General features: G+C 45.9%; 1 protein-coding gene across 1 annotated transcript in view; it reads left to right on the top strand.

The window, feature by feature from the left end:
* Nucleotides 1-795: 795 nt before the first annotated feature.
* The window catches only part of LOC135806540 (1-phosphatidylinositol 4,5-bisphosphate phosphodiesterase eta-2-like), a 42,984-nt gene continuing 18,570 nt past the window's right edge, over nucleotides 796-25,209 (top strand). The window contains exons 1-17 of the mRNA XM_065320737.1: nucleotides 796-1,137; nucleotides 4,798-4,935; nucleotides 7,687-7,893; nucleotides 9,535-9,667; nucleotides 11,265-11,328; nucleotides 11,853-11,943; nucleotides 12,209-12,326; nucleotides 13,878-13,963; nucleotides 14,660-14,780; nucleotides 15,686-15,771; nucleotides 19,817-19,902; nucleotides 20,301-20,516; nucleotides 20,860-21,019; nucleotides 22,379-22,558; nucleotides 22,912-23,075; nucleotides 23,383-23,521; nucleotides 24,221-24,367. Coding sequence (XP_065176809.1) covers nucleotides 1,068-1,137; nucleotides 4,798-4,935; nucleotides 7,687-7,893; nucleotides 9,535-9,667; nucleotides 11,265-11,328; nucleotides 11,853-11,943; nucleotides 12,209-12,326; nucleotides 13,878-13,963; nucleotides 14,660-14,780; nucleotides 15,686-15,771; nucleotides 19,817-19,902; nucleotides 20,301-20,516; nucleotides 20,860-21,019; nucleotides 22,379-22,558; nucleotides 22,912-23,075; nucleotides 23,383-23,521; nucleotides 24,221-24,367 — 2,206 coding nt within the window. The 5' untranslated portion in view covers nucleotides 796-1,067. The remainder of the gene's footprint in view (nucleotides 1,138-4,797; nucleotides 4,936-7,686; nucleotides 7,894-9,534; nucleotides 9,668-11,264; nucleotides 11,329-11,852; nucleotides 11,944-12,208; nucleotides 12,327-13,877; nucleotides 13,964-14,659; nucleotides 14,781-15,685; nucleotides 15,772-19,816; nucleotides 19,903-20,300; nucleotides 20,517-20,859; nucleotides 21,020-22,378; nucleotides 22,559-22,911; nucleotides 23,076-23,382; nucleotides 23,522-24,220; nucleotides 24,368-25,209) is intronic.

The raw sequence follows: 25,209 nt of genomic DNA, 5'->3' as shown, positions 1-25,209 counted from the left end.
GTTACAAAAAAAAATTGTAGTTGGAGTTGGTACGTGCTGGTACATGGTGGTCGCAAAGGTCAGGTATTTCCCGCGAAATATAGTCCCGCGCGGAATGGTTTCCATGACCGCGCTCCGTTTCCAATCGTTTTCACTGTTTTCGCCGTTTACACGAGAACGAAAACGTTTTGAAAACGTTTCAAAACACTTTGAAGTGCGTTTCCATTTCGTTCCGTTTAGGTATCGTTTTCGGGCGTTGTCGTGTAAACGATAGTAGTAAACGCAACGATTTCGTTCCTACTTCGTTGTCGTGTAAACGGAAATCGTTTTCAATCGTTGTCGTGTAAACGCAGCCTCAGATTACTCTACCCCTCTGCTACTCCCCAAGCCGATGATCCCCCAAGATCCCCCAGGCCGCGTCTTTCGACTTCTTGCACTCGTACAAGAAGGTGTAACTGGTATGACAGCGGAAGAACTGCACTGGATCGTCAGTGTAACTGTCCTTGTGTTCATGCGCCAACGGCCAAAGAATCATGGTGGTGTTGTCGCGTGCATCACAAAATGCGTGACCTTTTTGTACTCTGTGTACTAACGGTGCTTCTACCGTATGCGGCCGACATGGCTTTGTATGGTGACGATGATGTCGATCGATGCTACGGTATGCCGTACTTGGCTCTGAACTTGACTGAAGCGGAATATTTTCGGCTTGCTTGGCCATGTGCAGTGTGGCTGGCCTGCTATGGGTGCATGATGCATGCCGTCCCAGAAGGAGTTTCGTGGACTGTTTTGTCAAGACAAAACTCTCAAAAGGTTTTTACAGGAGGTGCGGTGTCAGAACTTTCAACAGTTTCGTGGTGACCGTCCGCTGGTCATCACGTCACCGAATTTGCTGACTGAGTTTAGTGGACAACTTCTTTTTCTCCCTGTCCTTGGAATCAGTATCTTCACTATTCCTGTAAAAGACAAAGTGTATGGTGTAAAAGCCCGTAGAGCGGCCTTTTCAACAGTGAAAGGCGAGTGTGTCGAGGCAGGATGCATATGGCTTACCCCCTGCCTGCCCTGGATGATGTACTAAGCCACAACACACTATGAGTGAAAGCTGCAGGAGGCGTGTTTCTTTCTTCGACGACAACGAGGGTTGTCCAAGACTTCGTCGCGGTGAGCAGTAAATATCTTGTTAGAATGATGCCACTCTTGTAGCAGAGTCCGGCTGCCATGCACATACATTATACCAAGAGTCCATAACCCAGGGTTATGGACTCTTGATTATACCAGGAACTTGTAAAACATGCATAGTTTTCATGTCGTCTACTTTTCTTTTTCTTTTTTTTACCTCTAGAGCTCTCGGGAAAAAATTTGGGAATATTTTGAATATCATTTTCGATCTTTTTCGGGTCGACCAAATCATGACTTATGTCTTGCAAGTTATGATGTGAGTGTGACTGTAAGCGTCACGAAGTGCAAGTTGACACGGTGGAATTATTCAGAACATAAAAAACACACATGATTGAATCTCTTCACTTCTCCAATTCCAGAAATGGTCTCTTCACTGCGAATAGCTTAGCATTATATTTCACCAAAATTTCAGGCCTGACCCATCATCAGAGCAAACATTTGGTGAAATGTAACATCGAGGCACATGTACAGTCGTGGCCAAAGAAATCCAAACCATGTGCCGAAAGCAGCGCCAAGGCTCATGCGACCGCTGTGGCCCTTGGCAACTTGCCTTGGATCAGTTTTGGGAACATGCATGATGTCATTGAAATGGAAACGCAGCGCTACTTTTGACTCGCGGGTCGGATTTCTTTGGCCACGACTGTACATGTATTTACAGTGAAGGGACGTTTATGGAGTTAGCGAAGCGAAGAGTTCATCATGTGTACGTGGCTGCGTTGGAGTTTACAGACAGTAAGATAAAAGCACATGCATACGTTACGAAATAACAGTTATACTGTAAATATACAAAAATCCGGCAGCTATTTAATTTCGGCTGATGATTTTTTCACATCGGCTTTGGCGATGTACTATAGACGCGTACCTAGGCAAAAACCATTATGCCAGCATCTATACCACATAAAGTCTGTGATCGCTTTGTGCATAATTTTTTCCAAATTTGGGCGTCTGTTATCCCATCGTTTAGAAACTATAATGAGAGTAATTGTGGAGCGGACCTGAGCAATATTCAGCATCTATACCACATAAAATCTGTGATCACTTTGTGCATAAATTAGGCGTCTGTTATCCAATCGTTTAGAAACTATAATATGAGAGTAATTGTGGAGCGGACCTGAGCAATATTCCGAAAACTATTTTCAAAAAGTTCCAGCCAAATTTGAAATATTTCAAAAACACTGCGCGTCTATAGTTTTGAAATGGACTGTAGTAATGCCCTGTGCCGAAAATAAATCGCTGAAATGTCGAAAATCGTGAGATGCCGACATTTTGTACATGTACACTACTGAGCTAATGAAGAGAGGAAGAGTATAATCATGTACACTTATATCTCCCTTATCCAGGCGGCCGGCACTGGACACTGCCCATAACTAGAAAATGCCCGTGACTCTTAGGGTGCGTTCTTAAATCCTCTCGGAAAAGTTGGAGACTCTCCGAAAAGTTCAAGAGCTGTTCTTATACCATAAAAGTCCGTAAATAAGTACGTATTTACTTTCGAATTTAGTGACCACACCCGTACTAACTTTCGGGCGGGTACTGACTTTCGTGCACGAACTAACTTTCGGACCTGACTTGTGTGTAGTGGAGAAGTCATTTTCATGTCAATGTACGTGCTGCATGTGCGCACCGTACCGGTACTTATTTCGGGCAGTATGTTTATTGGGCTTGACTTGACTTCAACAGACAGAGCCAAAAGAATGAAGGGGGTATTTCTTTCGGGCAGGTACTTATTTACGGACTTTTACGGTATCCTCTCAGACTTTTAGGAGGCTCTCCAAAGCTCTCCAAGCTTCAGAGGTGGTTGAAACTTGGAGATTCCCGCGGTTTGGGATCAGCGCATGCGAACTACGACTAAAAGCCACGTGTTCATCATGAGTGTACGCATTTCCCTTTTCGCATACGCACGTACATTCATCACTCAAGATCACGGCCCCTTTGACGCTTCATTTTGCTTGACATGTGCAAAATATCTCCGAATTCTTCGAGACCCGTTCTTGAGTAATCCCAGTTTCTTCGACTTCTCTTTTCTTCTTCTTCTAGAAGCTAGAGAATATAAGAACGCACCCTAAATCATTCACATTTTGGTGCGGAAGTGCTGGAGAACTAACATATGATGTCACTATTTCCACAAAATGGCAAAGGAGTATTATTTCCTCTAAAACTTTAACTTGGAGGTCCAGATAAGAGAGATATGAGGGTGCAACATACTCAGAGATGCACGTTGTAGGGGATTGTAATGGGTTGCTCTTGTAGCATAGCTTCCTAACGTTAGGCTGTGCATCTCTGATCCATGCCCGCTGTGTATCAAAAGTCCTGACGTCATTGCTTTTCTGGATATGCATGCCAAGTGACTGAAGATTGTACAGGTGCGTTGTCCTCACCAGCCACGGATACTGTTTCTGTTCCTGGTGAATTCAACGGCAGAATGCCATAAAGCTGTGAATGAAAACCGGTCCTATTCCTGCACTCTCCTCCTTCACATGACTATGCAACAGCGCTATTTTTTTGCATCACCGGTCCTCTACATTTTCAGTCGAAGTCCACGAATGAAGCTGTCAATACACAAGTACACAAATGTCCAGCGTGCCCCACCACGTGATCTGCAGCCAGCACCCAGCAGTCGTGCACTTCTGCCTATGTACTAGCAGGTATAATGTACAGTGATGTGTGTATGTATAATTGTGCATAATCATTGCATAGTCCTAGCATGATTGCCTGTGTTGGTCGTGTTGTAATGCAAATAACTTGAAAGGCGTGTGCACCCAGATCAGGCGTATTCCGTATAGCGTGTGCAAGTCGGTGCCATGGCCAGCCATCTATTCCAATCTGGTCTGTATTCAAGCCAGGTGTTTTCTATGTACATCAACCCAGAAGCCAGGCTTTTGCACCAACGGTCCATCTTCAACATCACGCTTGTATTCGCACAGGCGTCTGTACCAAGACACACTTACTTCGAAGTACATGTATATACAAAACAGTATGGCACCAGAAATTCTGTGTAAAATCATGCAGATCAAGCAGCGCATTCCGCTGCAATTTTGCAAGAAGAAAATAAGGGCATGAACATGGTTAGAACCTCCACAGGACCACAGCTGTACAACATAACATATCCCTGTGAAGGGCTCCTTTCTCTTGTTGGCAAAAGTAGCCAACTAGGCATGACTGTTGAAGAAGCCCCATGCAAATTTGCTGTAGCCAACTGAGTACTGGGACCAGGGTGGTGGCTGACTTACATTCAGAAAGGTTGTTACAAGATAGCTACACTTGTCACCAAAGAAATCCAACTTTGATATCTGCTGAAGAGTATACGAACCAGCTGGATTTTCTTTTGCTGACAAGCTGGATGTGTTCTACTAAGAGGACATGGATGCTCTGGTCTATGTACCATATTTCCCCCAATAGGAGTCGCACCTGTTTACACTAAACTTCAAGAGCGAAAGGGGGTGCGACTTAAAATCGAGTGCGACATCAATATGTGAATATATTGAAACATTATGGCTCAAACCTGAAAGTGAGGGTGAGACTTATAATCAAATGAAGGTTATAATCGGGGAAATACTCTACTACAGTAGAATGCCGACTATCCAGATGCTGATATCCGAATGCCAATTATCTGAACGATTGATTGTCCTTCTGGTTATGCAGAGAATGGCTGCTTTGAATTACTCACGGAGGGTGCCTGTTTCGTCAAGGTCCGATCCAGGTGCCACTATCCCAGGCTGTTCAAACTCGAAGACGATTTCACCACATTGACTTGGTCGCCAAGTGCAAAGTCTGGTCGAGGTATGTGTTATGGAAGGATTTATCTGTATTGGAGACTTGCAATTCTCTAGAGTACTAGTATTGTAATTTATAGCACAGACACAGGCTGTATTCCGGCACTTAGCCATGACAGGAGAGCCTTTTCTAAGAATGCGCAATACAGCCCGAGAAACCTTAGCAGCCTAGGGAGACCTTGGTGATTGTAGGGACCGGTCCCTACATAGTGTAACCTCACGACTTCACTGTCGTATACATCATGAAATCTGATCAAATTTTGTGATTGTTTCATGGAAAGCAATACTAAGTAGAGTGATGGTGGTACTGTAATTACACGCCTGGCTACGCCTGCCTACACAACACTAAGCTGCAAGATTCTGCCAAAGATTGCTCTTCCTCTCAACACCACCATCAGTTTGCATCTGTGGCACCTGGTCGATGCATCGTTGGTGATATGATCTGCATGGCTGGTGATATCTGCATAGCTGGCTAGTAAATCAGTTAGCGCCTGACGCATAGGTGATGTCACCAGGCGCTAACTGACACACAGCCAGCTATTTGGAGACATCACCGATCATGCATTGACCAGGTGCGGCGATGGCAACTGATGATGGTGATGGCGAGAGACGGAGGGCACTTTGCCAGAACTTTGCCCCTTAGAGAGTGTTGTGTAGGCAGGCGTGGATTTACCGTCGTTTCGCCTGGAGTATCCCTGGAGTGTCTTGCCACTCTTACTCTACTATGGGCGCTTTCGATTACACTTTTGGGCCTAGGTTTTATTATTCTCGAATGAACAGAATGAACGAATTGCGGCCATGTAAGCGAACGACTACACGTAAAAATCGTAAAAGCGGATCACGTGGGATCCCGTGCACCCTCGCGCGCACGTGGACCTAGCATGGCGCTTACGTCGAGTGTGTCAATTCTGGAATTCGCAATTCTGGAATTACAAATTCCGCCCTCTCTTCAGAATCAACGGAATTGGCGGAATTGGAATCGACGACGGAATTTGTGTAATCGAACGGTGCATCCACCATAACTAATTCTAGAATTGACCGAAATGTGTGTATCGAACGCGCCCAATATGTGATGCTGCATTGGAGTCTTTGAACCATACTACTGTATGGAAACGTTCCTTAATGGGCACTTTTCACATAACAGCGATGGTGTAGTAACTACTAAATGGCTTGCAAGTTGCAGGTGATCCCGTTGCAGTACTGCTGGCTAGCATCGGTGCATTGTAATATGCATTTATCGAGCGGGGAACAATAGCTGAAGTGGTGTGTCCTAGCTCGGTCTCCGTTGTTGGCCACGGAAAGATGGACGGCATGTCCTTTTCCCTACTGATGTTACAAACTCGAGTGCATGCATCATCGTTTGCACTCTGCCAAAGCGGTTCTGTTCGCGGCCGGCCAGAGCATGCATGATGCGTCTTTGATTCAAGAGTTTGAATCCACTGATCGCCATGGCAAACGTACATATGCTCATCAATAAAATTTACCGTACCAATGGGTGTCTATCATGGTCATGAGGCATGAATGGTCGAGTTTCATACAGCGTTTCGAATGAGCTATTCACGGAGCACAGTAACCTCGACAACACTTGCTTGTCTCCTGACATTTTTTTAATGCGTGAAACTCAAACACGACACAGTTATGAATGCAGTTGAAAGCAACCAACGTGGATTGCGAACAATCGCTCAGGAATGATAGCTGATGGTGACTCATGGCATACAGGTACATGTCTGCTCTCGATATAACAACTCACTTGTACATAAACCTCGCTAGTACGTAAAAAAAATCAAATCCCGCGCCGAAACAGCATCACTCTCATACAAATTTTGTTCTACGCAACGTAATCCTACATAACGTAAACCTCGACATAACACACGCTACGGCGCGGTCCCCGACGTGCGCACTCTCGATACAACGTGAATTCACGTGCACGGTACGATCAAGGGGTAGCTGTAGCTAGCCAATTTAGGCCAGTTTAGTCCTACATAACGTAAACCTCGGCATAATGCACGCTACGGTGAGGTCCCAACGTGGGCACTCTCGATGCAAAGTAGATTCACGTGCGCGGTACAATCAAGCTGTAGCTGTAGCTAGCCAGTTTAGTCCTATTGTGCATATATTCTGCGGTATTGATTGCATCTGATGTCGATGGTAGTACAGTGTATATAATTATATTTGCACGGTTGAATCCGCCTTGTAATACCCTTCATTTGAGGTACATCTTGTATTTTGCACACGGTTTTCTACATAACGTGACTCTTGATATAACATAATTAGGGGTGAAACAATTATACCGAATATTCGAATACTCGTTTGGATTTTTCAAATATAATCGTACTCGGAATAAATCAGAGTACTCGCTCATACATGGTACATGCATTTGCCAGAGAAGTCTGCATTTCAGAGCAGCAGTCAGCAGATATTGATGTGCAGACTGTGTGGTGAACACTTGTACACGAGTAGAGAGAGCCCAAATGACCCACCAACCAATACACCCGAGAAAAGGACTGCCAATCGGTTCAATCAGGGTTTTATCATGTGATTTTTAAGGCCGTTGGTGTGCGATTTTTAGGATATCAAGAATACTCGAATATTCGATCGTAGAAAATCAGAGTACTCGAACTCGGGTTCTCAGTGTCAACTTTCACCCCTAAACATAATATATGTGTGGTCCCAGAGATTACGCTATAGTGGAGAGTAGAGCTGTACTTCAGTATATGAATTGAAGTTTATCCTTGCTCTTTTTTATCCATGGCTTCAGTTTTCATCAAGGATATTCATGAAATCCGATGTGGTAGGAACTCGCCTCTTCTGCTCGATCCTGGATTGGAGATATCGGACGGCCATGCTTTCTCCATCGTTCATGGTCCTGATTTTGAATTCTTGGATCTAGTTGCTGAGACCGAGGAGGAAGCATGTATATGGCAGTCGGTACTAATCTTTCTATGCAACCTCCAGCGAAGAAAAAGTTAGTATTTTAGCATGTTGATGCTGCCGCTGCTGCTGTTGTTGTTGCTGCTGCTGCTGCTGTTGTTGTTTCTGCAGTCCTAGTATACCGTATTTCCCTGAATATAAGTCGCAGCTTTTTGATACTAAAATTCTCCGACGAAGAAGGGGATGCGACTTACAATTATTGAGTATGACTTCCTACTGTGAATATATTGAAACAATATTGCTCAAACCGGAGACTTCCTCGATTTAGGCTAAGGCCTGTGGAGAATCCATTAATACAAAATACAACACAAAACCTAAAAAAAGTAAAAGTGGGGTGCGACTTATGATCGGGGAATTGCGGTAGTTATTGATGGAATTGTTTAGTCATGCAATCATGTAAGGTATTTCAGAATTAGGACAACATGAGAATCAGTGTATGTACTTCGCATCAGACTAAGGTGAAATAAACTAGTGTTATGCAAACCCTCCTTATAGTCTGTCTCATTTTGCCCTGAGATGTTTTGATGCATAGTGATTATGACGCTCATCATTCGCTCCCTTGTCACTGGGCAGTTCTGTTCGTTTGATTTTAGCGAATTGAAATAAAGAAAAACAAACAAACAAACAAACCATGCATGCATGCATGCATTCCCCCGATACACTTTGCATACATACTCATTCTTCCAAGTTGCTTCACGTTATGATATTTTTATTGCATTGGAAATGCCTATTTGAATATTGTGGCCATGGCCAGCTGTCTCTGATGGTACGGTACGGGACAGGTACGGGATGCCGACGGCACAAACCAGGGAGTAGTACTCCCTGGCACAAACAAACATACACACACCCTGATGGTACGGTACGGGACAGGTAGGGGATAGCGCCAGGCATGTCGATGGCACAAACAAACAAACACGAAAGGAGAGAGCTTGGAAGCTCAGGGCCCTACGCTATGCTTTTTTGCCTTGGTGACCTAGACAAAAAAAGCATAGGGTTATTCTTATAAATTTCTCCTTTTTTTTAAAGACATAACCTGGGATTCGAACCCACACTATCACCCTGCATGCATCCCCCGATACACTTCGCATACATACTAATTCTTCCAAGTTGCTTCACGTTATGATCTTGCATTTGAAAGCCCTATTTGAATATGCATTGCGGCCAGCCGTCTTTGATGGTACGGTACGGTATGGGACAGGTACGGTCGAGGGTAATACGACACCGTCTACCGCCTTGATGACCTAGGCAAAAAAAGCATAGGAATGTTATAAATTTTTCAATTCTCCTATTTTTTTCAGGCATAACCTGGGATTTGAACCCGCACTATCGCCCTACATGCATTCCCCCATACACTTCGCATTCACACTCATTCTTCCAAGTTGCTTCACGTTATGATCTTGCGTTTGAAAGCCCTATTTGAATATTGCGGCCAGCTGTATGTGGCCAGCTGTGTTTGATGGTACGGTACGGTACGGGACAGATACGGGATAGCGCCAGGCGTGACACAAACAAACAAACAAACAAACAAACAAACAAACGAACACCAAATTAAAGCTGTGTGGACCCTGGCTAGCGCCAGACGTTACTGAAGTAACGTCTTCTGCATAGCTACGGGAATAAATAAGTACTGAAGTAAATCAGTACATGTGCATGCTTTCATTGTTCTACTCCCCAGGCGGCAAGGATGAAGATAACATTAGTCAGGTCAGTGGAGGTGGGGTTAATTTCACATCAATTCGCTCTCAACTGGACATCTTCATCAAGAACATGTGTGTGGTCAACGCAGAGGTTCAATACATGGTAGCACGGTAGGTAATGTAGCAAGAGTGTTTCCCAAGAGTGTTTAAGCTCCCAAGAGTGTGCAACTCCCAAGAGTGTGCAACTCCTGATACCCTTTCTATGTGGTCCGCCGATGGCGAAACCCACATCACGTGGTGTAGTTTTCCCGTTGTATGCTCCCAGCTCGTTTTAGCGACCAATGGAGGTGCGGGGAGGGGATATTGGGGTCTGCTGGAATGTTTCTGATACAAGTCATGTAGTAGTAATCCTGTACATTTTCAAAGTGTTGGGTATTGTAGGTTTTGGACAGTACCTCCAGTACATGCATCTGCATACTTATAATTATGCTAGTTATGTACTATGTGTAGTTATGTTTCCATACTTGCCAACCCTACCGGAATTTCCGGGAAAATCAAGGAAAACTCGCTTTCATCCCGGCACACCGGAAAAGTTATAACATCTACCGGATTTTCGAAAAATGTCCGTCAACACCTTTTTTGTTGATTTTCAGTGTTTTGGACGCTCGCTTGCAGTGCTGTGCCCAAAACGAAGATCTAGCGAGCGAGAACCTTTGAGTTAGTGCATGAAAAAGTACTTTTTGTCGTACATGCTGTACTATTTGCGAATGTTTTGTGGTCATGGTGACGTCACTATGATGTCATATACAATATTTTGCACGATTATGATGAAAAAATTGCAGATCAAGGAAAAATGGGCAAAATCAAGGAAAACGTCATCAGTGTCAAGGAAACTGTTTGCCGGGGGTTGGCAAGTATGTGTTTCTGGAGAAAAATATATAAATCGGCCTCTTGTACGGGCAACAGAACATAATGTTCTACAGAGTGAGAATCAGTGTGAAGATAGGAAAGAGATAAAGAAAAGGTGAAGGGGAAACTTCACAGCACCTAGCATGACAATTCTAAAGCCAAGAGAGCAACCGACCGAAGCAACTCAAGCTTGGATGCAAGCTTCGGCAGCCATCATGGTGGCAGTTTCACCGTTCTCTCTGTTACTGGGGCTGAATCGGCCACGTGATCCTCGCAGGCTCATACACGCTGCTCTCAGCAAAGCGAACGATAACTTACACCGCATTGTGGCAAGTATTACGCTGAAGAGTTCACCTGTCTTCTCCACCTTCTTATCCACGATCCGTCTGTAGAGGGGCTGAAGTTGCCTTGCCTTGACCTCCAGCGCAGGACAAAACTACAGGAGCAAAGGACTCCTGCTCGACAGCAGAAACACGCTGCTCATATCTCCGCCTCTTCTCCTTCTCGTGACGAGAGTAAGTAGCAGAAAGAGAGGACGAATTAAAGACAGCAAACAGGTTGAAAACTCGCACATCCAGGAAGGCCCTTTCGAACCTACCGCCCCAGAGGCTGCTCACTGCAATGTCCAAGCGGGCACCATCCTCCCAAACAGCAGATCTCAGGCGGAAGGTTTCACCAGTCAGGCGTTGGAGAGGTGGTTCAACGGAAACAGCATGGGCCACGTCCTGTAGAAATGATGCGGTCTGATCACGTATTTCATTATGCTAGTTATGCACCATGTGTAGTTATGTACTAGTCATATGTGCAGTGTGTAGCTGTGTTCAAGATTCAGTCACTATTTGTCACTTTTCTCGTGCAGATACGGAAACGGTTGGGTTCTCACGGCCCGACAACTTCGGCATTTTCTCATTTCTGAGCAGAAGGTAGTGTTTTTTTGTGTTTCTTTGTGTGGAATTACAGTTCTCTATTACAATTTGCCCTCCTCCCCCCCCCCCCCCCATGCTGTGTCGCTTCTCAGCTGGTTTTTGGCAGGGATGGGAACTAGATCAGGGCTGTGAAGTGTAGTACTAAGTTGAACTACGCGAAAGATCAAACTATTACTTGCTGTGTTAGCTGTATTGGATTGTGCACACTTTCATACGCTTGCATGTATGGTATACAGCAGGGTTTACTCAACAACCTTTTTAGCACTCCCTGCTGTAAAGCAGTGCAGACATCAATTTGAAACCGTGATTTGCTCTCTACATTGAAGTCGCTTCACAGGCAGAATTTCGACAGGGGCAGAGATTAGAGAGGGCGAGGGCCATCAGTATTTAACAATACTACAGTCTCATCCTCATCATGTCCTTGTGGAGTAGGGGTAGTGGCACACAGAGCGCTAAAATTCATATCATGTGTTTCTCATCATGGTACTTGTCTATGATTCTCCTTCTTTCTATGCGATCAGCTGGATGTTTCTATGAAAAGTTGCGCATGGCTCATCTGCGAAAATGAACCAGCACCTGAAAATCGAGAAAAACTACTGCTTTCTGCTCAAGGTTAGTCCAATGGTCACTTTCTTATCAAGTCTTTGAGCTTCTTTCTAGTTCTATTGTTCACCCTTTTCCAAACGATACTCAACTGTTGCCAAAATGTAAAAGTCAGATTTGGATGATAGACGGAAATGTGTGCATTCACAGGAAGCATTTCTGCCGGTAATCGTCCAATGCAATGTTTACTCCTACATTCATTTGCCATCATTTGTGTCTTTATATCATTCCAGAAACTGACTGTTCCTTGCTTGACCTTTTTCTTATGTGATAGGCTTAGTGAACTATCTGTACAGCAAACATGGTGATGTGGTCAACCCAAATACAAGAGAAATTTATCAGGACATGACTCAACCTCTTTGCAACTACTACATTGCATCATCACATAACTCGTAAGTTGCCCAGTGTACTGTTGCTGTTGTTGTTGTTGTTGTTGTTGTTGTTGTTGTTGTTGTTGTTGTTGTTGTTGTTGTTGTTGTTGTTGTTGTTGTTGTCGTTGTCGTTGTCGTTGTTGTTGTTGTTGTTGTTGTTGTTGTTTCAAATCTTTATTCTCACGATAGCCAGTGGCCAATAAGAGATGTTGTTGTTGTTGTTGCTGCTGCTGCTGTTGTTGTTGTTTTTATTTTAATTCGCCGAATCAAACGGGCAGCAAGCCCAATTAAATGAGAGCGAATGTGTATAGTGCATGCATATAAACATCATAGACGCTGGGGTATATGAGAATGCAAGGAGGTGACGTTCAGAATTTAGGATTGGGAGACATCCCTGTTCCCTCTATAAATTAGGGAACTGTGGTATGTACTTAGTGGCTTACTGTCCCTGCTGCCTAGGGCCTAGGTGGTGTGTATAGGTACATGTCTCTCCGGAGGCGTGGGTTTGAATCCCACCTCTGCCACCAATGTAGTAACTGCCTTTTCTCCACCTGCTCCCAGTCTCGTGCCATCTCCACACCTATTCAAAGGGACAACGATAACTACACTTAGAAGACTGTTTATTGACACGACGACGAAACACAACTAGACATGACGAACTCAAGACGAAGACATGATGTACTCAAGACGAAGACTGCTTTTCATACCACAGCAACACGCGCATGCACCAACATAACGTACACACGACGTACACAAAATAACGTACTATATACGATATGGTACGTCTATCGATATACGGTATGATACGGTAGAAAATCCGTCTACTACACAGTGGTCCCTTCATAATCCGGCGTCATTTGTACTTCGGAAATTCTGCTGGATTAAGGAGGGTGCGGGATTAGAAGATCTGATTTACTGCTGCAATGTTCATGAAAAGGACATTTTGGTTACTGAAAGTTATGCTGGTTTACAGAGGATGCGGGTTTATAAAGTTCCGGATTAAAGAGGGATGACTGCACTAGACCGTTGAAGTACCGTATTTCCCTGAATATAAGTCGCGCCTTCTTACAATAAAATTCAAGGACGAAAAAGTGGATGCGACTCACAATCGGGCTGGACTTACTACTGAAGTGAATATATCGAAACAAAATGGCAAACCTGATAACGGATGCGCGACTTATCGGGGGAGTACGGTAGTCTATATTTGTTGTGTTCTGATTGGGTGGACGGTTCACTAAGATACATACTCCTTCGGGATGGTGTACTCGCTCTGTGATAGACTACTACTTCAGATGATATGGATAGGCATCTCTAGTTTGGCTTGAAAAGTCCGATTCATACTTCATTTCACGCACGTAAATCGCCGAACGTGCGATGAGCCAAACTAATTGAACTCAAGCCAATGCTTTCGCCGTAGCGGGCATTGTGTCCCGTACGCCAAATGAAGTACGAATCGATCTCTAGTCATCAGGAAGTTACCTGCCATTTTTATAGTACAGGATGAGTACATGTATGTACATATAATTGAGTTTAGTTTTGTTCCTCTCTATTTCTCAACGGGAATGCTTCTAGATACCTGAGTACAAGTCAACGCGAGGGAGTGTCCTCACTCGCTGCTTTCCAGCGTGTGATCATGAAGGGCTGTCGCTACGTCGAAAGTAAGTTTAGTACATCACTGCAGAGTTGCCAATAGAGCAGCCAGTGTAGGACCGGGGATAAGGACAATATAGGGCTGGGGATGAGGGCAATGTAGGGCTGGGGATGAGGGCAAGCCTCTAGCCAAACAGCAATGATAATGCAGTGTGCAGTAACTGATTGACCATTCCCCTCTTGTCTGGAGATCACCTCCATTTGTCTTGGGAAGGGAGGGTAGATAGCAAGTACTCCGATGAATTCACAGCATATGAAGTGTCAGGACATAAATTGTGTTGAACCTGAAATTGCTCGTGAAGTGCTCAGCCCCACAGAATGCAGATGTCTATGGTTTGACTTTGCCTGTGGCATTCTCTGACACGGCGTGGATGGCCTCACTGTTATCAACTTGCTTTAGGGTCACCCAGGTTTGGAAATAAGGATGCATGGCAACTTCTAGAATGTGACAATGTCAGTGTGTGCATGTGAGTGTACATGTGTATGTGGGTGTGGGTGTGGGTGTGTATGCATGTGTGAATGTGGGTGTGGGTGTGTATGCATGTGTGAATGTGGGTGTGGGTGTGTATGCATGTGTGAATGTGGGTGTGGGTGTGTATGCATGTGTGTATGTGGGTGTGGGTGTGTATGCATGTGTGAATGTGGGTGTGTGAGTGTATGGGTGCACGTACGTATGCGTATTTGTGTCCGTGTGTTTCTCTCAGTTGACCTCTGGGACGGAGTGAACAAGGAGCCTGTTGTGCGACATAATAGCTGTGCTGGCGGGCCATTGGAACTGTCCAGTTTAGTGCAAATGATTGCACGCTATGCGTTTCTGGTGTCAGAGTAAGTCATGACGATGTAATTACTAATTACTCATTACCCTAATTAGATCTCCCAGAAGCAGGCCATGTCAACAAAAGTACATAAGCTACCAAGAATGTGCAACTTGGCGCAAACTCACATCATATGTTCCAAGTATGTTTCATACAACGTTCAACGAAGGCAAGCTTGCGCGCAGGCTGGATATCTGTCTTGATGGTGTTGATGCCTGGCATCAACCGAGTGGGTTTCATTCGGGCAGTGCTATTTTCACTACTTTGCTGCTCGCTAGAAACAGGCTGGGAACATACGACGTGTGATGCGAGTTTTCACCATCAGCGGACCCCATAATGAACTCATACAGAGTTGCACACCCCTGGGTGCTTACATAACCTTGTTTTCAGACATGATGATGACAGTAGTAGGAACTGTCAATTCCACTACATTTGTGTAGCCTGGGTTGACCGTTTGCCTCTCTAAAACTTCAAACAAGAAGAGCTCTCTTCAGCACTATAGACACTGGGAGAGTGCACTCTCACCGGCTGGGCTGGCAAGTGTCACATTTATTTCGTATTTTGTGTTTTGCAACAATTTTCACACATGTGTAGCTCATACACACACATGCGCTCACACACACACACATGCGCTCACACACACACACACACACACACACACACACACACACACACACACACACACACACACACACACACACACACACACACACACACACATATATGCACTCTCTCTCTCTCACACACATACACACACACACACACACATGCACGCACACCGCACGGCCTGGTTGTCCCAATTCTGACTCTTTTTTCTACTACTGAGGTCCTTTGACGGCGGTGGGAAAGGAATGTTGAAAGATTATCAGAACTGTTGCCACCCTGGTGGTGTATTTTCTCTCCTTTCCTGTGTAGATTTCCATTGATCATCAGAGTTGAACATCATTGCTCTGTCCAGCAGCAGAAGAGAGCAGCACAGATCTTCCAAGAACATCTCGCTGGTGAGATGAAAATATGTTTGTATGCGTACAGTCAACTTCGCCAATAACGACATTCGGCGGGGCATCAGAAAAGTGTCCTTATTCGCGAAGTGTCCTTATAACCGAAGTCCCATTTGAATGTATGTGAACCCATATTTTGTATAGTATGATATGCATATCAAAATGAAACTCTTTTCTTGCTCTATGTCAATGTGTACTTTATTTTCATATTGCAGTTGAAAGGAACTAAAAATTCAATATGCAAGGGAAATCAATTGAAAAATATGCCTTTTTGAGCCATCTACAGGGCCAGGGACATGTACATGTATGATGATTACTGTACAATCATGTACAACTACATGTACATTGTATACATATAGGTGTGCTGGTAAATCCAACAATTTTGAAGCCAACATAAAAAAGGAAGAAAAAGCCCCCCCCCCCTTGGCTGCATTTTCTTGCATGTGTGCAATAATATCCATCACCAGTGCACCATAGGTTCTGGTACTTCTGCATGACAGGTATTGTACTTGACTGACAGGTACTTGAAATAGCTGTCAAAAGCCCAGAAAGTCGTTATTCAAGCAGTGAATATGACCACGGGGCACTAAAAGCATGTCGCTATACGCGAATTGTCGTTATTCAGATAGTCGTTATATCCGAAGTTAAATGTATACAGTTAGATGGGACTTTGCTCTGGGCATGGAAATTCGGTCGTTATTCGCGAATTGTCGTTATATCCGCAGTCGTTATTAGCGAAGTTAACTGTATGTGTGGGGGTGTCGTTACTATATAGCTTTCATGGCTGAGGTTGTTGGTATGTCTGTTGGCTCTGGGTTCCCAGCACTCAGTAGCCGAGGCTGGTTGGTAAAGTAACTCCAATTTCACTTCCAGGTGCCAGCGCATCTAGTGTCTGCTTCTATCAAAGCAGCGTGCTGTCTATACTGGTTACCCCAGCAAGTGTAGGGTGTGCATAGGTAAGTGTCTTGGCCGTTTTATGCCGATGCACATGTACTCCGTGTGGTGTAGACCAGGTGTGCATTGGTGGTCGATTCACATGGCTTCGCCAGTTGTGTGGATTAGACAGTTAACCCGACTGCTGCATGGACGATAAGTGCTGCGAATAGTGATCATGCACCCTGGCCTGAGTAGCTCGCTTGGCTAATTGAAAGTCTGCCGACCTGGGCCACATTATGTTTCTAATACATGCACAACCCCAGTCACAGCGCACAAGTTGGTTGAGTTTGGCCGTCAGGAGGCCAGCGCAAGGTATCCGGGGCGCGGGTCTGATTCCAGCGAGGGGCAATGTGGTACCCCGCAGCGCAAGGGTAGCGTGATACCCTAAGCCAACGTGCGTGCTGCATGAGTAGCGTGATACTCGCCGAGCGCTTTTGCTGTTGCCTAGCAACGCGTTTCTGTCTTTCCTGGGCCCCCAAATGCATGTTGGGTGGCCCTGCGCATGACTGCACGTTGTCATAGCAACCTTGGAAATCTCAAGCCGGTTACCAACAAGCTAGGAATCAGACCAAGCCGCCGAATGCCCCCAAATTCTGCGTTGGTCAGCTGAATGACCTTAGTGTGGTATTCAAGCGCTTCAGCTACATGTACGTAGTTCAAATGCGTGCCATTCGTATGGTTGTTTTCCCTTAGTGACACTGATAAGGGTTTGAATCGCATGTAGTCGGCAAAAGCAATGGGTGGCATGATGCCTTAGGTGGGAGCTATAGCACAGCAACTGAGGGTGCAGGTAACTTATCATAAGTATCAGAGGCGTGCGTGCACAGTCAGTGCTAGAACGTGAGTGCATACGTCCGCGAATGGGCGTACCAGCGTGTGTACCTGCATGCGTGCTTGCGCGGTGTCAGACTGCGGGTGCGCGTACGCGTGCATGCATATGTGTGTGCATGCGTGGGGGTGTGCGTGCGTGTGTATGCGTATGCGGGTGCGTGTATGTGGGTGTGGCTGTGCGCGCTTGCGCCAGCGCAAGGTATCCGGGGCGCGGGTCTGATTTCAGCGATGGGCAATGTGGTACCCCACAGCACAAGGGTAGCGTGATACCCTACGCAGCACACAGAGTAGCGTGATACCCTACGCAGCACAAGGGTAGCGTGATACCCTACGCGGCACAAGGGTAGCGTGATACCCTACGCAGCACAAGGGTAGCGTGGTACCCCACAGCACAAGGGTAGCGTGATACCCTACGCAGCACAAGGGTAGCGTGATACCCTACGCCAACGTGCGTGCTGCATGAGTAGCGTGATACTCGCCAAGCGCTTTTGCTGTTGCCTAGCAACGCGTTTCTGTCTTTCCTGGGCCCCCAAATGCATGTTGGGTGGCCCTGCGCATGACTGCACGTTGTCATAGCAACCTTTGAAATCTCAAGCCGGTTACCAACAAGCTAGGAATCAGACCAAGCCGCCGAATGCCCCCGCCGGCCCCCGGCGCTTCATTGCAATTGAATTAATATTTTGTCCAGAATAGTGAGCTAGGACAGACCAAATACAATGTAGCTTGGAGTACCATCATGCTGAGTGGCACTCATTGTCACGAGACGTAGGATAATGTAGAGCGATAATAAATACCAGGAGGCGTGGGTGGGAGGGAGAAATTGCAAAACAGTTGGATGCACGCAGCAGCACAGCTAGCAAGAGAAAGAGCCGTGGATGGGTTTGTTCCTGTTTTTGATGGCTGTGGCCATCCGTTCGCCCAACGGTCTCGTGTGAGTACGGCGTTTATTTGTGCTGCCAGCTCGCGTCCGGCGTTTGTTTGTGCTGCCAGCTCGGGCCCGGTGCGCGAGTGAAACCGAACCGTGACAAAGGCTTTCGCTCTTTAGTGCTATTGACTGGCTTTTCATACGATGCCTATTGATGTCTAGAGACATGCTGTCTAGCCTTCCCCTGGTACGCATTCACGAGGCTTTGTTGAAGTTCGTGCCGTGAACTGCCAAAGGGAATTGTTTGAATGGTGCTGGGGCGAGTGCGACATTACGGCGTCCCTGCAGCCGGCCTAATCGCGTTTGTTGCCACAACCGATTTTATCTGGCGCAGGTCTTGATCTGTCTCATTCAGATCTTGTTCGCTATTGTTGCTATAAGAGAAAATCTGTGGGTGCACATCCAGTGCATTTGCAGATTTGCGTGCTTCTCTTGCGACGGGCGTATACATGGTACATGGTACATGGGTGTGCGTGCGTGTGTACGCTTGTGTCGTGCCGGCTCGACCATTCGGTCTTATTTATTGAGTTTATATCATTATCGCCAAGCAGCTCCCTTTCCAATGCCTCCATCTCTTCGTTAAGCTGTGGTGAACAATCGGCCGCCTGCGCTTGACGCTCCTGCTGTGCTGCTTCTCGCTGCCATTGCCGCTCCACTCCTAGCTTTGCAGGGTCCCTGTACGCAGTCGCGTCCTTGGAGTCTGCCATCGTGCAAATTATTTAATAATATTATTGTTCACACATATCCGCCGGATGAGTACATGTGCCATACAGTACTCTTGGTCGCCGAAGAACTGGGGGGGGGGGGGGGGGGGGTAGCCGAGCCGGTTCTTGTTTTCATGTATTACAGTCTATGCACAGAGTCGCCGTGTATACATGGGTATGCTGTGCATGGTGAAATTCTAGGCTGGTCGTTCTTCGGCCCCCGGCAGTACTGTATGCAATATAGGGGTCCACGAATATAGACCAGCATAATAATTATGTTCCCTCAGAATACGTGCAAGCAAAGAGAAATGAAGATGCAGATACCAAAACAGTTCCAAAGACAGTGCCGCCAGGGATAGTGGATGTGCAAATGCAGTGATGTAATTGGAACTTGTCCAGGCCCACTCCTGAGTGCCAGCCTTGTACTTTGGGTAGGACTTCACCTAGCGAAACTGTAGATGGTTTACGATGTAGATCACTCTTCCCTTTTTTGACATGCTACTTCTAATCGTGAGCTGGGAGCTCTGGGAGCTCTTTACAAATCAGAAAAGCCCTGACTCCTGTAAACAGATCTAATCTATGCGATCTCAACGAAACCACTGCAGCTGCTGATGTTTCCATTGATGTTTGTGATGTTTCCTGTGCCTAGAATTCCTGGTTGAGACAAAGAGTATCAATATGCTGCAGGGGCATCTTCCATCTCCTGTGGATCTGAAAGGAAAAATCATTCTTGTGGTGAGGGCTCCGTTTTTTAAAAGTGACTTCCAACACATTGTGTGTGTGTGTGTGTTCTCTGTGTGTTCTCTGTGCGTTCTCTGTGCGTTCTCTGTGCGTTCTCTGTGCGTTCTCTGTGCGTTCTGTTTGTCTGTCGGTGCATTTGTCTGTCTTTGTGAGTTTGTTGAGATACTTGTGTCCTTCTCTGCTTACTATCATCTCGGTCTCAATCGGCGGCAAGGGCTCTGCTCTGTTAAACTGTACTGATGTCACTTGTTACTATGGTAACCAAGGTGTGCTGACGTAACCAGCATTAGCATGAGTGATGGTTAGAGAAGAAAAACTTTATAGCTTGTTCAATACTAGACCTGACATCTAGGCCTATGTGACTGGCTGGTCGCTTGTTGTATTTGCTTCAGACCAAGCGGCTACCGTTTGCCTACAGCGACGGCGGGAAAGCTGACGGATTTGTGAGTGAAGACGATGACATGTTTGAACTGTCTTTCTCCGCATCGGCTTCAGCAAGTGAAAAATCGCCCAAGAACAAAAAGCGACCGCTACGGCGAGGCTCCACGTTTAGCGCGGAGATGAAAACAGCGCCGCTTTCGCGGAACAACTCCTGGTGTGCATCTTTGGTAAGATCATCTTCGCTGTGACTGTAACATGACATCATCTTCACTGTGTGTGTGTGTGTGTGTGTGTGTGTGTGTGTGTGTGTGTGTGTGTGTGTGTGTGTGTGTGTGTGTGCGTGCGTGTGTGCGCATGCTTTCCTGCCCATTACTGAACGCGTGCACTTGTTCTCATGCTCGCTTTGCAAGATAATATTATGGTTCATTATAAATGAAAACGGTTTACTACAAAGGGCCAATTTTGTATGGGTTAAAACAGTCGACTCCACTTAGTGGAGTCTACTGTAGTATGTAGTTGGATGGCCTCCTTATTTTCTCTTTGTGGGCGTTTGGTCTATTGATGGTGCAGGCTAGCTGGCCGCTTCAAGACAAAGCCAAAGAAAGACACTTTACAACACATGGGCCAAGCAAGCCAAGCGTGCCCATTCTGACAGCATTTGAGTTAGTGCAGCTTTCATCCATCATACATCTGAGGACATTCTCTGAGACAGAACTAACTGAGCCAAGAGGTAAGGATGTTCTCTCACGTTAAGTCAACTTAACTTGGATTTTGTGTTGACACTGAGCTGCGACTTCTACATGCAGTCCTCTCGTGTTGCTGTTACTGTTGTCATGTTTTCAATTTTTCAAACTACTTGGCCTGGAGTGATAAGTTGCTAGGCTGTCTGGTAAGACAGATAACGGTAGTACTGCATGCTACATAGGCTGAAAGCAAGAGTACATAACCAAGAGTGTGCAACTCGACGATCCCCCAGCCCACGGCGGAATTATTTTATGACATCAGTCTTTGGCAGCAGTTTGGCTCACTGATGCCATCATGCGTAGCCAGAGATCAAAGTACAAATAATTTGTACATTACAGCTACGGTACTCGAAGCAGAACAACGGACGATAGATCAATGTGTCTTGAACCTGACGAACTCTCACCGTATCTACAAAACAAGCGCGGGAAAGCATACCCACTTCATCACACTTCTGCCAAAGAATGACGCAATAAAAAAATTCCGCCGTGGGTGAACCCATCGCAGCTCAAGATAGGAGTTGCACACTCTTGGTTATGTACTCTTGCTGAAAGTTATCTACTTACTGGCGTGCTGTGCAGTGCCTCCGTCGCCGGAATATTATATTGCTCTCGTGTGTGTGTGTCTGTCTGTCTGTCTGTTTATCTGTGTGTCTCTGTCTGTGTGTGTGTGTGTGTGTGTTTGTGTCTGTCTGTCTGTTTCTGTCTGTGTGTCTCTGTGTGTCTCTGTCTGTGTGTCTGTGTGTGTGTGTGTGTGTGTGTGTGTGTGTGTGTGTGTGTGTGTGTGTGTGTGTGTGTGTGTGTGTGTCACGCTATATGTGTCCCATATGGTGCAGTGGTATGTGCAGCGATTTCCAATCGAGAGGTTGCGGGTTCGATTCCCGACGATTATGGTCACACACGTCTTTCTTCTCTTTCTCAGACTCCTCCTGACTTTTCTTTCATTCTCCTTGGGTGGTTACCAACAGCCAGTGCATGCCGGAGTATGTGGTGTGATGTGTGTGCATGAAAAAAAATGAAAAAGACCAAAAAGTAGGGATTCACTGGCCAGAAAAAGTCACTTCATAGCTGTGTGGTGTAGACCAGGCTGAATAGTGGCGGTCAATTCTTCAGCCTTGCAAGCTGTTGAATGGTGCAATCCCAGCACAAGCTGCTATGGCTTCTGCCGTAGCATCGCTATCATTGCCTCTGGCGATGGGCGTCAAATGGTCAAATGGTGTGTGTGTGTTTGTGTCTGTGTGTGCGTATGTCTGTGTCCGTTACAATGTGCCTCTGTTGTATGTGCTTGTGTGCGTGTCTGTGCGTGTCTGTGTGTCTGTGTGCCTGCGTGTCTGTGTGCCTGCGTGTAGTGTCACGGTCACTCTGGTCGTTCAACAGTCACTTACTGTGCGAGCTGGAAACACACAGGATGAGCGATATGGTTCAGCATCACCAGACCGCAATAAGTCGTGCATATCCTGCATTTAGCTCTCATGATGACAGCAGCAACTACTTGCCCACAACCGCCTGGTCATGTGGTGTTCAGTGTGGTAAGAACTTGCATTCTTTGATGGAGACAGACAGGGAGACAGGCTGCCAGGCAGAGAATACATTGTTATGCTGCATGAAAAGCTGCTGGTGCAATGGCATGTAGTCATGTAGTAACGTACTCAATCTCAGCCAGCTGCTTTCAGACATGCGCACTACATAGCTGAGGCCTGACTTGGTGCTGTACATTTCTGAATAGAAAATGAGCCAGCTTGTCGTAACCTCTGTAAGACGACTTCATTGCACTGCAGTGAGGCACCTACGGACATTGTCCATTTGTTTCTTGTATCTTTGTGTACGGTTTGCGTTTTATCTCCTTCTTTGACATTGTCCTGTGCTCCATGTTGTGTACTAGTGGCATTGAACTGGCAGACAATCTGCACAGAGATGGACCTGACTGTGGGGATGTTTAGCGACAACGGCGCATGCGGCTACGTTCTGAAGCCCCGTGCGCTAACACAGGGTGTATCCACAGCACCAAACTGGCATGGTGTCACTCCGATGGAGCTGACAATCAAGGTAGGGATAAGCATACCGGTGACATTCCATTTTCAATCTCTCAAACTAATGGACACCAGGCATCTACTTGTTCAGATTTGAAGAATAGTTTTCTTGTAACAATGCCCATGGTGTGAGCTTCATAGCATTGTCATAAACTGCTAATGGACTGAGGTGTGGAAAATTGAACACTGGTACAGTAACATGTGGAAATTAGCATGATGCTAGTACTGTTCTTATCATGAGGTGATCAGTTTGATTTAAAAAATAAAAATAAACTGTTCTTCTGTGTTGGTGTGACTGATACTTGCTTGCTATCCCTGCACAGATAATTTCAGGGAAATCGCTGCCAGACCCTTTCATGTCTGACTACATGTCAGAAAGCTTGGACCCGTTTGTCAAGGTCACTATCAATGGTGCTAGCTGTGATAATGATGAGTGGAAGACTCGGCCTTGCCGCAACAACCGTACGTTTTGTGTGCACCCAGTTCATACTGCCGACTCCGTAATGGTGTGCGTTGCATGACACCAATGGTGGAAGTTGTATCTTAGAGAATTATCACAGAGTCACCATGAGTTTTTGCACCTCTCTCTCTCCCTCTATCTCTCTCTCTCTCTCTCTCTCTCTCTCTCTGTCTGTCTGTCTGTCTATCTATCTCTCTCTCTCTCTCTCTCTCTCTCTCTCTCTCTCTCTCTCTCTCTCTCTCTGTCTATCTCTCTCTATCTCTCTATCTCTTTCTTTCTGTCTCTCGCTCTCTATCTACAGTCAACTTCGCTTATAACGACACTCGGCGGGGCATCAAAAAGGTGTCCTTATTCGCGAAGTGTCGTTATACCCGAAGTCTCATTATATGTATTACAGTGGGATGGGACTTTGCTCTGGGCATGGAAATTCTGTCGTTATTCGCGAATTGTCGTTATATCCGCAGTCGTTATTAGCGAAGTTGACTTTATCTATCTTATCTATCTTTCTATCTCTCCCTGCTTGCTTGCTTACTTGCCTGTTTCACTACAGCAGTGGATAGATGAACCACACAGACAACAGGACAGTAGATAGATGAACCACGCAGACAACAGGACAGTAGATAGATGAACCACACAGACAATAGGAGAAAGACTGACACTGATTGTGCCTGTCTGTCTGACTGTCTTTCTCTGGATTACAGGGGATTCCCCTAGGTGGGATGAATCAGTGACATTCAAAGTTCAGTTTCCTGAGATCGCACTGGTACGGTTCCACGTCATTGACGCTGACTCAATTGGATCGGACTTCATTGGACAGCTGACCATTCCGCTGAGGTGCATGAAAACAGGTAAGCTGATTAATCTACAGCTGCTGTTGAGGACACTGTAGAAGTGTGTCAGCTGAATGACCTGCACTAACCCCTCAACCCTACACATGCCACTGTTGACTGTTGTACAGTGTACATGCTTGGCTCTACATACACCTCAAAGGCAGACGTGTACTCATACTGGACAACACACACACTGTTCCGTGAGGCATTCCGTTTTTTCCGCTTACTGACGTGCACGCTGTACACTACCTTGAATGTATAACCAAGAGTGCGTAAAGAAGAGTATGCAACTGTGGTTGTGGGTCAGTGTGCGGCGCTGCCTTCATTATGTAACTTGCTTCCATCACACTTTGAAAGCATGCACTCAAACCCCACAATTTCTCGTCCTGGCCCATCCGTTTTTGCTCGATTCGTTCCAGTACCTACGTGATCTCTAAATGTTGGCGCATGAACTCCAGTTCCGTACGAAAGTTCATTTCAAACCACAGGGAAAGTGTGGTGTTTGATTTTCCACAGTGCGCGGACTGCAGCTGAATTATGTAATAAAGGCAGCGCGCCGCGCATCCGGCCCATAGAAAAGAGATCACAGTTGCATGCTCTTTTTTATGGACTCTTGGCGTAACCGGTGAATACGAGTAGGTGTGTGTTCACGGCTCATCTTTGCAATAATCCTCACATTGTGCATCAAGTATTTTAAAGCACACCTCAAGTTTGCTGCTAGCTGCTATACCAACCAGGATATCAGTATATCAGTTGGCATGTGCTAACAGTGTTCAGGTGGCACCGGCTTATGTGTTGCTTGCCTTCTCTTGGTCCTGTACCACTGCAAGCTGGGTGCTCCTGTTGACTAGGCAAGCTCA

Source organism: Sycon ciliatum, chromosome 1, assembly GCF_964019385.1.
Source record: "Sycon ciliatum chromosome 1, ocSycCili1.1, whole genome shotgun sequence".
Lineage (NCBI taxonomy): Eukaryota > Metazoa > Porifera > Calcarea > Leucosolenida > Sycettidae > Sycon > Sycon ciliatum.
The sequence above is the reverse complement of the archived record's forward strand: the minus strand, read 5'-3'. Positions and strand labels throughout refer to the sequence as shown.